The sequence below is a fragment of the Fukomys damarensis genome, unplaced genomic scaffold, assembly GCF_012274545.1.
Source record: "Fukomys damarensis isolate Sample0158 unplaced genomic scaffold, DMR_v1.0_HiC HiC_scaffold_15, whole genome shotgun sequence".
Lineage (NCBI taxonomy): Eukaryota > Metazoa > Chordata > Mammalia > Rodentia > Bathyergidae > Fukomys > Fukomys damarensis.
In genome coordinates, this window is record NW_022900927.1 from 10,503,211 (window position 1) to 10,515,911 (window position 12,701).

General features: G+C 38.6%; 1 protein-coding gene across 15 annotated transcripts in view; it reads left to right on the plus strand.

The window, feature by feature from the left end:
- Positions 1-12,701, plus strand: part of Adamts20 (ADAM metallopeptidase with thrombospondin type 1 motif 20) — a 275,934-nt gene that overhangs the window by 98,250 nt on the left and 164,983 nt on the right. For 13 of the 15 annotated variants that reach the window (XR_004517244.1, XR_004517245.1, XR_004517246.1 and 10 more), the window contains exons 1-2: positions 7-184; positions 682-1,043. The exons of 1 other annotated variant lie outside the window; for it this stretch is intronic. Coding sequence is in view for 9 of the 14 variants with exons in the window: in XM_033763582.1 (XP_033619473.1) it covers positions 94-184; positions 682-1,043 (453 nt within the window). In the remaining 5 variants the exon portion in view is untranslated. Of the gene's footprint in view, positions 1-6; positions 185-681; positions 1,044-12,701 lie in introns of those variants that run through there. One more of the 15 variants, XM_033763586.1, reaches the window with a different exon arrangement.

A 12,701-nucleotide genomic window follows, 5' to 3' on the forward strand; every position in this document is an offset into this window, starting at 1 on the left:
GCCCGCGCCGAGACTGGAGAGGCGGAGGCTGAGTGCCGGGGCAGCGGCGGCGGCTCGGGTTGGCCTCGTGGTCAGGATTCCCCGGGTGGAACCATGCGGGTGGCCAGGTGGCTCACGGGGCTGCTCTACCAGCTCTCGCTCTTCCTCACCAGGTCGTGGGAAGTTCATTTCCACCCCAGACAAGGTAAGGAAACCGCTGGGCGCCTTCGCAGAAAGATGGGGACCGGGCCGAGAGGGACCTGAGGGGCGGAAGGGGCGACTGGCTCTGGGTTTGGGAGACGCTAGCCCCGCAGGGACTCCTGGGACCACAGGACTCGCTCATCCCGACCATCCAGAGAGGTCTCGGTGGCGCAGATTTCGAGGAATCGCTCGCCTAGGGGGATATTTGACTCCTGGAACCACGCGTGGGTGCTCTTGGGGCAGGGTGGAGGGCACGAGTCGCCGGCTAGGAAGCACGGGGGTGGGATGGGGTGGAGACGAGGTGCGCTGCCCGGGGCCGCGAAGGGCAGGGGCTCTGCGGGGGTCGATGGAACAAACTTGGGGTGTAGGAAAACAGCGCAAGCAGTCAGAGCCCGAGCGCCCAGTGCATCCCGGGACCTGGATCATTTAGCAGGGATGTTTACTGAGAGAGATTTGGGGCTGAAAACACGTGGAGTCAATGCCTTATCGCTGTGGTTGCAGAAGCTCTGGTGAAGACACTGGCCTCCTACGAAGTGGTGACCCCCTCGCGGGTCAATGAGTTCGGAGACGTGTTCCCTCAGAGCCGCCACTTCAGTCGCAGGAAGCGCAGCTCCGGGGCTCTGGAGCCCACGCCGTTCAGGACCCACTACCGCATCAGCGCCTACGGGCAGCTCTTCCAGCTGAACCTGAGCGCTGATGCGGCTTTCCTGGCTGCCGGCTACACTGAGGTGCACTTGGGGACCTCCGCGCGCGAGGCTCCGAGGCGCAGCGCGACGGCCCCAGACCTGCGCCACTGTTTCTACCGCGGCCAGGTCAACGCGCGGGAGGATCACACGGCCGTCTTCAGCCTCTGCGGAGGACTGGTAAGCGAGCTCTGGTCTCTGGGCTTTGCTTTGGGTTCCAGTAAGGGCTGCGCTCAGGGAGCAGGGTAGTGGGGTTTGTAGTTGGCGGTTTGTGATCTAGGAGTTCAGTGAGTCACTAGAGGGCTTAACCCCGGGGAACCCATGCAAGAAGCCTCTCCTCCCTGAAGAAGGGAGAGGAGTTTGCAAGGCTCTAAATAAAGTCGAGATGATCAATTCTCTGCCTGCTGGGCAAACTCGATCCCTGAGCAGAGCTGAGATTTATCTTTCCTTAAAGTGTCAGGTGCCGGAATGGCCTGTGGGGGGCTCTGGTACAAGTGGAGTGTTGTTTCCAACAGGCAGAGCATTTCACGGGTGTGTGTGTGAGAGAGTGTGGCACGGCTCCCTTTCCTGGTCACCTGTTGAGGTGGAGCCTCCAGAATTTACTTAAATTTGGTAAATTTACTCGAATTTGAGATGACAGAAGGAAGATAGAATGAATATGCATAAAATGAAATGGCACATTTTGGAAAGATTTTTTTATCAGTAGTGTTGGATGACCTTAAATGTGTGAAGCGGAGAATAGAGAAAGGCCGAGTCCAACTGTGCTAAATGCATTGCCCTTGAAAAGGTCAGCTAGATCTTCAAAGACCCGTTTCCAGCACATGAAAAATGATCATTCACACGAAAAGATTAAAAGAAGGAGTTTAAAAAAGTTACGGAGAGAGGAAATGAGACAAAATATATTCTTTTTGTTTCTCTCCCTCTACAATAAGGATTCATAACTTTTTTTGTCATATACAGTATTTCTTTAGTAGACTGCTAAACCCAGAGCCTATTTTTCAGCATAATTTTGGATATGCACAATGATGGATATACTATTAAATAAAATATAAATAAAACAATACAAAGCCGTTTCTCAGTGTAGTGATATACACATTTATTAATGCATTAAAATAAATCTTATTCATAGAGTTGTTTACTACTACATCTTTGTGCTGTAATGAAGGTAGACAGTCAGAAGTGATAGGAAAGTGTCCACAGACAAAGTAACAAAGACACCCAGTGCCTGTTTCTTCTCTTACAATAAGTGAAGGAAATAGTAACAGAGATTAATGAAAATGAAGATGCAACCTTTTTCTATTTATTTTTTGTGAATACATATTTGCAGTACATAATGTTGACATTGATTTTAAGGAATAGGTACATGTACTTAACCGTCTTAATTCTTTTTATTCCTTTTCCCTTCTCCTGTGTACCCCTTCCCCATCCCTAGATCCCCTTTTAATTTTCAAGATATATATCCCTATTTCTTTCTTTTTCTTTTTTTGGTACTGGGGATTGAACTCAGGTCCTTACCCTTGCAAGGCAGGCCACCGAACCGCCGAGCTAAATCCCCGGCCCATATATCCCTATTTCTTATGGTCTATTTTTTATCTTGTTTTGAAAATTATTTATACTTGGAGTTTCTCATTTAAGAGAAGTTTAAACTTGTGTGTCTCATTTCACTTAGCATTGTGGTTTCAAGGTGCATCGATTTTTCCACAAATGACTCAAATTTATCCTTCTGTATGGAAGAGTACTGCTCCATTATGTATAAATTACCATGCTTTCTTTATCCATGCATCCACTGATGGATGTACAGATCACTTTCCAGATGTAGGTATTATGAGTTGTGCTGCTATAAATATGGGTATGCATATGTGTATTACCATGGTGTGATGGCTGTGACACTCGGGAAGATACCTAGAAAGGGAATAGCTGGATCAAATGGAATTTCAACTTTTAATTAAAAAAATTTTTAATTCAACAAGTTTATTGGTGCATTTTAGGTATACAGTATGATTGCATTCATCATTGGGAATTCATACCTATAAATGGTATATCTTTTTTTTTTTTTGGGTACTGGGGTCCTTGAGCTTGCAAGGAAGGCGGCAGAACCACTGAGCTAAATCCCTGGCCCCCTATGGTACATCTTGATTCTTGTTTTTTCCCCTTTCCCCTTCCCTCCCTTTCAACTTTTAATTTTTTGTGGAATCTCCCTACTGATTTCCATTATAATTGTACCAGTTTATATTTCCAGGAACATTGTAGCAGGTTTCTCCTCATCCCATTCCCAGACTTGCCTGCCTGTGATATTGTTTGAATTTTTAATAGCCATTCTTTGTAGAGTAAGATGAAATTTTGAGATGTAACTTTTACTTTAAAATGACAGATTTTTGCTCACTCCATCAGTAACTCCTCTGATGGATGCCTATTCAAGAAGAAACAAGAGCTAGGACTTTGGTTCTAGTTTTCAAGTATTCTACCTTTTGTTAAGTAGAAATAAATGAAACAAATACTTTTAAAAGATGTTCAAAGATATTTTCAGAACATTACCACTATTTAATTGACTAAATAAAAAAGTGATAGTTTTCTCCAGGCCAAATATAATATTGCTTTCAGGTAAATGCTGTAGATTTATGAAGCATTTCTCGGTGTGAGCATTGGCCATTAGTATGTAAATTTGAAACCCATCTTTGCTCTTTTTTGTTTTGTTTTTGGTACCAGGGATCAAACTTCAGTCTTTGCACTTGTGCGGCAGGCTGCAGCACCACTGAGCTAAATCCCTGGCCCATCTTTGCTCTTTTTTAATCTATTATTTTGAGTTATATTTACATGGAATGCCTTGAACAATTTCTTTCTTTTCTGCTATAAACCTATAATATTTATGACATCAGAATGGCAGAAATACACTATAATATTTATACAGTGACTTATACTTCAAAGGAAAAAATTCTCTTTTTTAAAATCTTTTAAAGTAATGCTTAGTTTATCTCGAATATGCTAGATTTACTACTACCAATTTGTCATGGTCAATATATTTTCTTGTTTGGTATTTTATAGCACTGAAAAATCTTCCAGATGGGGAGCATTATTGGGAGGAATATTTCTTCTCATTTTGATCCATAATTTGGTGTTGTTGAAGTTATTCATTATGTCCTTTTTGAATTCAGAAAGCTCCTCGAGAGTTTTCTGAGAAAGGCTGGTGTGGTAGTGCCACACACCTATAGTCTCAAGTTTCTCCGAAGACTGAGATAGAAGGTTTCAAGTTCAAAGCCAAGTTTGGGCAATATAGTAAGAACCCATTTTCAAAAAGTTCTAAGATATCCTAGGAGTCCATCTTTTCCTACCATGGAATCAGTTTGGATGCAGTTGCCCATCATCATCCAGCATTATCAATCTTGTTTTTTAAATGTAGTTTGCTTTTGATAAATTTATTGGTGTTTTCAGAATTTTTAAAATTTAACACTTAAAATTGATTTTTATGTTATTTAACTCAGTATTTTAATTGGTTTGCAATTGTACAAGGTTAAGTTGAACACATGAGTCATTATAGAGATTGAAATTCTCTGTTAATAAAGCAAATAACTAGACATACTCAGATCTAAATGTTTTTTAGTTGTATGACCATAACCAACTGTAAGTCTGAATTACTAATGAACTCAGTGATATGTCCTTGATTTTTCTTATTTTTGATAGTAGAGCTAAGATTACCAGATATTAGCTCTTTATTTATGATTGTATTTTTTCATTTGTACCTCAACTCTAACATTAATTTTATTTAGATTTATGGCTTCATCGAAGAGCAGGACACATGGCAGGTATTGGAATCCCTTTGTCACTACATTAGACTCAGCTTGTTAGTCTCAAATCAGTCTTTAGTGTTCATATTTGGGTGAGACTGTGGTACCCAGAGCCTGGACTAGCTGAGTTTGCAGACAAGTGCTACTATAAAGCCTGGGAGCTCAATAATGTCAACCTTCAAGCCTTGCTATTATTTGCCTTCTAACTTACCTGTGTCACCTTGTGTACTTGATTGTAATAATCTGGCTTTGACTACTATTGATCAATTAAACATTATTTGCTGAAGGAATTTTGGAGTTGATGTTATACATTCAGGATCTTTTCTTCTAGTTACTTGCTTTGCTTCCATTTTGCTTCTGATCATGAATGGATATTGCACTTTTTTTTGGGGGGGGGGTTGAGACAGGGTCTCACTATGTGGTTGAGACTGACTGGGAACTCACTATGTAGCCCAGGCTGGTCTTGAACTCATAGCAATCCTCCTGTCTCAGCTTCCCGAGTGCTGGGATTAAAGGCGTGCGCCACCACGCCCAGCCTGTTTTATGTTTTTTGAGACAGGGTCTCACTATGTAGTTGAGACTGACCTGGAACTCACTGTGTAGCCCAGGCTGGTCTCGGGCTCACAGAGATCCTCCTGCCTCAGGCTCCTGAGTGCTGGGATTACAGGAGTGCGCCACCATGCCTGGCCGGATATTGCATTTTATTAAATGCTTTCCTTGAGAATATTGAAATGAACATATTATCTCATTTTTTTCCCTGCTAATGTTGTTCTACACATTGCTGGATTAAAGTATACATTGACAGTTGACCATACAAGAACTGTAAAATGTTTTGAGGTTTTTTGTTTTGTTTTGGAGAAACGTGAGGAAATTATGCTGTCCAATTCTTCAGGTTGCTGGTGATGTCCTTTGTGCCATAGTCCTTTGCACCTTTCTGGCACTAGCAATTGAGTATTGGGCTGGCAAACTTCTGGCTTTTCTTCTCCTTGCTAGTCAGAGCTCACTGGTCTTATTGCTAACTAATCCCCTCCTGGGTTTTGACTAGTACTGCACATTCCTCTGAGTTCTGACTGTCTTGATGATTCATTGTTCAGCCCTCAGATACAAGGTCACTTTGCAGCTGGTGCCACACCTTCCGCAGGTAGTCTGGCTTGATGCTATTGATGATCTTACGGACCTCTCTTGCTAAGGTCCTGAAACCTGTAGGATTTGAAAGTCAAGAGGGACTCAATTCTTCACTTGGACAAACTCTTCTACACATTTAGTTTCTGCCTATTTGAAGAACTCTTTCAGAGAATCTCTTCTTTGAGCTGCACATAGTCAGCATACTGAAGCATTTTTCTTGGCAGTTCATTTAAACAATCTAATATGCCTTCTGATTTTGGGATTTTTAATTCACAGCACAGACATTATCACATATACACCTTACTATCTATTTCTCTTGCCTTTTATGATTCTTTGCTTCCCCTTTATGTCTTGGTTACCTGACCTTTCACCTTACCATCTTCCCATTGAGGTAGCATCTACCTTTCCCTTGTTTGTTGGATGGTGGGGAATGAACTTTAGAAGGGAGTGAATTTTTATTTTTTGTACCAGGGATCAAACTTGCCTTGCGCTTGTGAACCACTGAGCTAAATCCCCAGACTGAAAAATCTTTTGCAAAGGTGAAGAGAACCAAGAGATGCAGAGGGAGGGAAAGAAGAGGAAGGGGATAAACAAAGAATTAAGATATGTTATGTACATGTGCCACACTCTACAATGAGTATAATTATGTACTGAAAATATGTACTGATAAAAAGAAAAAAACTGTATTAATACTTTTGAAGTATTATCTCTGAACAACTGTTCATTCAAATAGATACCTCAACATTTATATTGATTCCATTTAGTTACTAATGTCGAATGAACCCAAAATATATGAGATAATGTTTTCTTTCAATTTCTGTATCATTATTTTTTCTAGTTTTAGAAATCTTGGTATTTACATTTTTCTCCTTCACTAAATCACTGAAGCATGACTAGCATTGTTTAGTTTTCTTCCTAAGTGTTTTGAGCACAAGAACCAGAGGGGGCTAAGAGTCTGCCAGAAATTCTTAACATGTGTGTGCTCTGGCTTTTCTAATCTTTCCTTCTCCACCGTGTTTCCTTTCTATAAGTATTTATTCCATAATTCAAACATTTCTTTTTTTTATTTGAATTTATTGGTACATTCTAGGTACACAGTACAGTTACATTCATTACTGGGATCTTGTACCTTTACATGCCAGGTCTTGGTTCTCATTTTTTCCCTTTGTCCCCACCCTCCCTGCACCCCCTCCTCCCCTTCAAACACTTTAATTCCATTTTTACATTTTCTCATATTTTTTCCTTTTTCCCTTATTCCCCTTTCCCTATCCTTCTCACTGTCCCTACACCTTTGGTCTTTTTCTTCCTAGTTCACATTGCTAATTGCCCCGTTAGGATCTTGAGCACTATTTTAGTTTTTCACACCAGAGAAACTACTCGGTATTTGCATATGTGTGACTTATTTATTTCACTTAGGAGTATATCCTCAAAATAATTCAAACATTTCTGAACAGGAATTTGTTTATATATTTCCAAAATCACAGATAAAGTTATCTGTGAGAGGAGTACTGCCTAATAATATTCTTTGTTGTTAATTTATCCATAGACTGACAAATAATGTATAGTTATAAGGCCTTTCTATCATTATTTTCAACTCATGATGTTTTCTTATAACATTGATAAATGCCCTTGCCAAAGTAAGGGGTCGATGTTTATTTAGTAAGCTGAAGTATGATTGGCATGCACTTGTCAGGATGATATGCACAGATTTGTCATGGGCTATTCCTGGCAATCTTCATGCCCTGGTAACCCTCTTCTCATATTACCTAGTGGCTTCCCTTTTCTAGAGACCCTTGGGGAATAACTTGGACACCTACACAGGTAACTTCACTATTTCTAGGTGGGATTTAAAGCATTGCAGTCTTCTTGGTTAAAGGATACAGTTACCAGATGTCATAAAACCAGACATTGCATATCACATATACCATATTCTCACAGAGTAGCTTGCTGTGGCTGAATGTACTTTTGTTTTGAAGTTTCTTGTAGGAGTCATTCTTCAGTTTGTTAAACACTACTGCTCTCTGATGACTGATTATTGAGCTGCTGCATTCCTGTTCAGACAGGAAATAAAAGTATGGAATTCATCAATAGTGTCTGTTCTGTTTTTGTGTATTCTGGAAAAAATTTAGTTATATCATTTTCTAAAGTTTATATTTTCCCAGAGCTAATATATTCTCTGGTTATTACACATGCCACTCTGTATTCTTTGTTTCTGATGCTGCTGCTGTTATTGTTTGGAAAACAAACAATAATTTTTAGTTACTCATGTACTCAAGTACTCAGTCAAATAACAACAGGGAGAATTTCCTCTCCTTCTACTTTTAACATTCTGGTTTCTATTAGTCCAGGTTCTTCAATAAGCAACTGTGAAGATGATGAGGTTTTTGTTTAGGGAAAGCAGTCTGTGATAGAGGAACTAAGAATCAAGCTGGGGGAGCCATGTAATTCTGAAATAGGTTAAGAGAGAGGATGAAGCAGTCCAAGCTAGGTTCAGCAAAGCTTTCCTTGAGCTAGGCATGACAGGGAGAAGAATCTCATGCCTTCTCAAACAGGTCTTCCTCAGTGTACCTGCCACATTTAGTTGCTGATTGGGAAAAGCTCTTGGGAAATATGGGAAAGCTGCAAACTCTATGATGAGTTTCAAAATATCCTTGGTCAGTTATGCTCAAGATGGGCAAGATACCATACAGTGACACCATGCACATAAATACTTAATGAAGGCGCAGTCTGTTGAGTCTCTTACAAAAGGTATACAAAAAGGGCTGTGTACACTTTGAGGAATGAGTGATTAAGAAGTTGTGCTGGGGGAGGGCAGCTTTGCAACTGGACTTTTGAGGGATGCCAAGAAGTAGCGCAGATTTGGTGGTGAGGGTTGAAGGTTAGTTTGGAATTCCATAGTTAAGGGCCTAAAAAGCACTGCTATGTTGTAAGGGCTTGAATTTGTATGGAAAAAGAGTCCCCTGTATTAAGAGGCACCTCTGTTCTCATGCAACTCTGCAGGCTTTAGAGAAGGAACGAGTCACTGAGAGGCCATCTGAGAAGTGTAGTTGTAATAGAGAGGAAGAATGGGTGTCTGAAGGTGGGTCAGTGATTCTCAACTCCAGGCAGTTTTGTTTCCTAGGGAACATTTGCAATGTCTGGAAACATCTTTGGTTGTCACAGCTAGTAGGGGCATTAAGGATAGCATGCCACTGTCCTAACAGGGACAAAATGACCTGCAACAAAGAGTTATGAGTCAACAGTGCTGAGGAGGAACATCTGTGTGGTGATCCACTGGAGTTTTGGACCCTAAGAGAAGGTGACCAAAATGATTTTATCGAGCTTGGTTGAATGACTGAGTGATCTTGTGGCAATTAACCAAGAAAGGCAATTATAGAAGTGGCAGGTGGCAAGAAAGTAGTAATTATTAGCAAACATTTGTTTGATTCTGTCACTGATTTAATTTAATCTTTATAATTATCTAAATTTATATTTGCTCTTTTCTCTGCCTAGAATGTCTTTTCTCAAACTTGTACCTCTCCTTCCTGAGCCATTTTGAACTTTTTCCTCTTTTACCTGATGGTCTATGGGCAGAGTTGACCAGGTCTTCGTCCTACCACTTGACTTTTAATGTAAATAGACTTTAATTATCTGGCAGATTTAAGTTATTTCTGCGTTTCTCTCCTCATTTTTAGATTTTGAAGGAAGAGATTATCATCCTTCATTTTAGAAATCTAATATAGCACATAGAAATGCTCAATGCTTGTATAGTGAATAAGCTAAAGCAACCTTAATATGTGTCAAATATTTACCTAGCTCTTCACGTTAGTCATTCAATGAAGGAAGGTTATTTTAGCAACTTTAGTTAAAATATTTGGATATATTTTTAAATTTTTGGTATTGATCAAGTCTTTTCAGATGGTACCTAAGCTAATTGTATTGCATTTGTTTGTTTATTCATGTGGGCTTCCATCATACCCTGGTGACTTTAGTTTTGTTTTGCTTATTATAACTACTGTTTTCTATAAAATATAGTTAAGATATGTAATTCACAGTAATTCTTAACATACTGTTCTTTTCAATAAATATTTAATAGTTGTTTATTACCTAGCAACCACCATTATGTATTGGTTGTAATGTTTTTTTCTGACTGGAAGAGTAAAGATACATTTATTTTTAATACTAAGTAATGTATCATCATAATAAGAGCATGGAGAAGGCATACCTGCTCTTGACTGTCTCAACCCAAAGGATATACAGCCATTTCTATGTGTATTCTACAGATAAGAATCAGTTTCCTTGCTTTATTGAAGTGCAGAAGGGTTGGGAAATGAGGAGTAGTGATATTCCTGGAGGAAGAGAAGAATATAGTTATTGGGGATAACTAACAATCTAACAACTGATTTACCAAACAGACATTTGCTCTTCTCTTCTTAAATATCAGATACTCATCTTGTCTGTGAGTGGTTCACAGGGAAACTCTCTTCAACTCAAAGTCCAGGATCTCTGGGTAATGGATAATCTTCTCCCTGACATCCATATGGAGATCTTTGTGGCTTGGCAACATAAGAATTAGAAAACCAAATTATTTGTACCTCTTCTAACCCATTAGACAGCATGTTCTGCAAAAGCACTACCTTAACCTTCACTTCCTATAGGAAGAAGAGAGTGAGATACCTGGTAGTCACTGAGCCACACTTTCTGGAGAGAAATTGTGAAGACCCACTATTCTGGCAGGAGGGGATTCCCTGGTTAATTTATGTTAAAACTGTGAACATCAAGAGTCTGTTACATGAACCTGTTAGATTATCACCTTCCTGGTAAAAGAAAGAAAACTGTGGCTCTATTGAAAAAATAGAAGAGAATGACAATATGTTATAATCTTTAGACAGAGAAAAATGCAAATAAGGATAGATTTTTAAAAATAATAATCGAATAGTATCATATGTCAAAGTAATTAAAAATTATAGATAAACTAGGGAAATACATGCTACAGATGGCTTGGCATGTCAAAAACATGTCTCCCTTACATAATATGTTTTCTTTGTCTTTGTTTTAAAATATTGCTTTATAATGTTTTTTACAGTATTATTATGAGTGCATTTCTGTCAAATACCTACAAAATGTTTTTTAACGATTTTTTTGTCATTGTATTGAATTTCTCATTGTTGTAATAATAATATGTCTTCATGGGTATTTTAGTGTAAGGTTGGAAGCGGGTCTCCTGAGGACTACTTCCCAAACCTCATAAGCACATGGCTGTTTCTGTTATACTTTACTTCTTATCAGTTCATTTGATTAAAAAAAGTAACCTCAGTATCTATAAGAAAGGGAAATATTTCAGAATTTATTCTTTGTTACTGATATTCCTGGGACATACTATCTGGACCTGAGCCCTCTGGCTATGTACGTAAATCTTAGTTAGATGTGTTCAGCATCTTTTTAAAAATTACTGCTATTTTCTTGCTCCAAATGGGCTTGGGCTTGGTGAAAGCTGAGTCTCTTTTTGTACAGTATTAGTCATACATTTCCTTTCATTGTGTCCTGGAGTTGTTGAACAGAAAGGGGAAGGTAAAGAGAAATGGAAATAAGAACCTTTGTGAATGGGGAGAAGAAGAGTTGGTGGGAACAGGGAGGAAAGGGAAGGGAAGGGGATAAGAAGAGTTAAGATGTGTTCTGCACATGTATAAATTCAATCATTATGTGCTGCAAAGAAAAAAAGAAAAAAAAACAATGCTGTCAGAAGAAAAGGAAGAAAGACTTATCTTTAAAAATACAAAACAGCTACATGAACAAAAACAAACAAAACGAAAGAAACAAAACACCTCCAAACAATTTTACCGTGAATTTTCTGCTTTTTCTCTTGGAGCCAATTCTTACTTTTTTTTTTAATCATTGTTGACTCATTCATTTATTCAATGAGTGTTTTGTGTAATACCCTACTTCCTAGGTGTGACCATTGGTGTTACAATGAGGAACTGTCTGCATTACACAGAATATCTGAAAATAAATCGAATCTGAGTCCTTGCAGTCATTCAGGATATGACATTTGTACTCTGCTTATGGTGAAGAAAAGTGGCTATCACATCTACTTTTTCTCACCTTGTTTCAAAGTATGTTCAATTGTAAGATAGTCATTGGGTTCCTATTATGAACATCATTTTAGCACATTATAGTAGAAAATTGGCTAGATAAAATTCTTTCAATTTCACTTTTTAAATAATGGAACCAAGGAGCAGAGATATGAAGTAACTTGCCCAAGTTTTTCCCACTGCAGAGGACTTGCACCTATGTAGTCTTATAAATATTCTTAGAGTATCATTTAGAAGTAAAGATGGAATTAATAAATATTTTAGTTATCAATTCAACAGTACCTTATTTTCAAATGTTTTTCTCCAGTCACTGATGCTTAGTGTGATAACTGTAAATGCTTTGGAAAAGAATCCAAGAGATTTGTATTTTACACTTGTCTCTGTCCTGTAGTGAAATCTGAGAGTAAGTTATTAGTTGTAGCAATACTATATATGTTTCCCATGTATTTTTAAAGAATAGGTGGATGAATGCCAATACTAAAATAAGAACATTTTGGAAAAAATGATTGTGTGAAAATGCTCTAAACATAACATTATAACCTATGGAAATAAATTGGAATCAGTTGTATTATCAATTACTGCCTTTCAAAACAGTTTGACAAATAAACAATCATGAGTCTAAGTAATTGGGAAACCCCTACCCAAGTGAAAACTAGTTTTACAACTTTTAATAGTCATTGAAAGAAACTGTCAGGAATCCAGTTAGCATTTCTTATGAATAGAATTGCAGGGCTCATCTTCAGATAGTCAGGTTGCTAAAAATATGGAGTGATCTAAATATAATTCTATGAACCACCTGTTTTGCTAAGTCCTCAAATTCCTCAACAGGTTCCTTTCCAAGTCTTTTTTTTTTTTTTTTT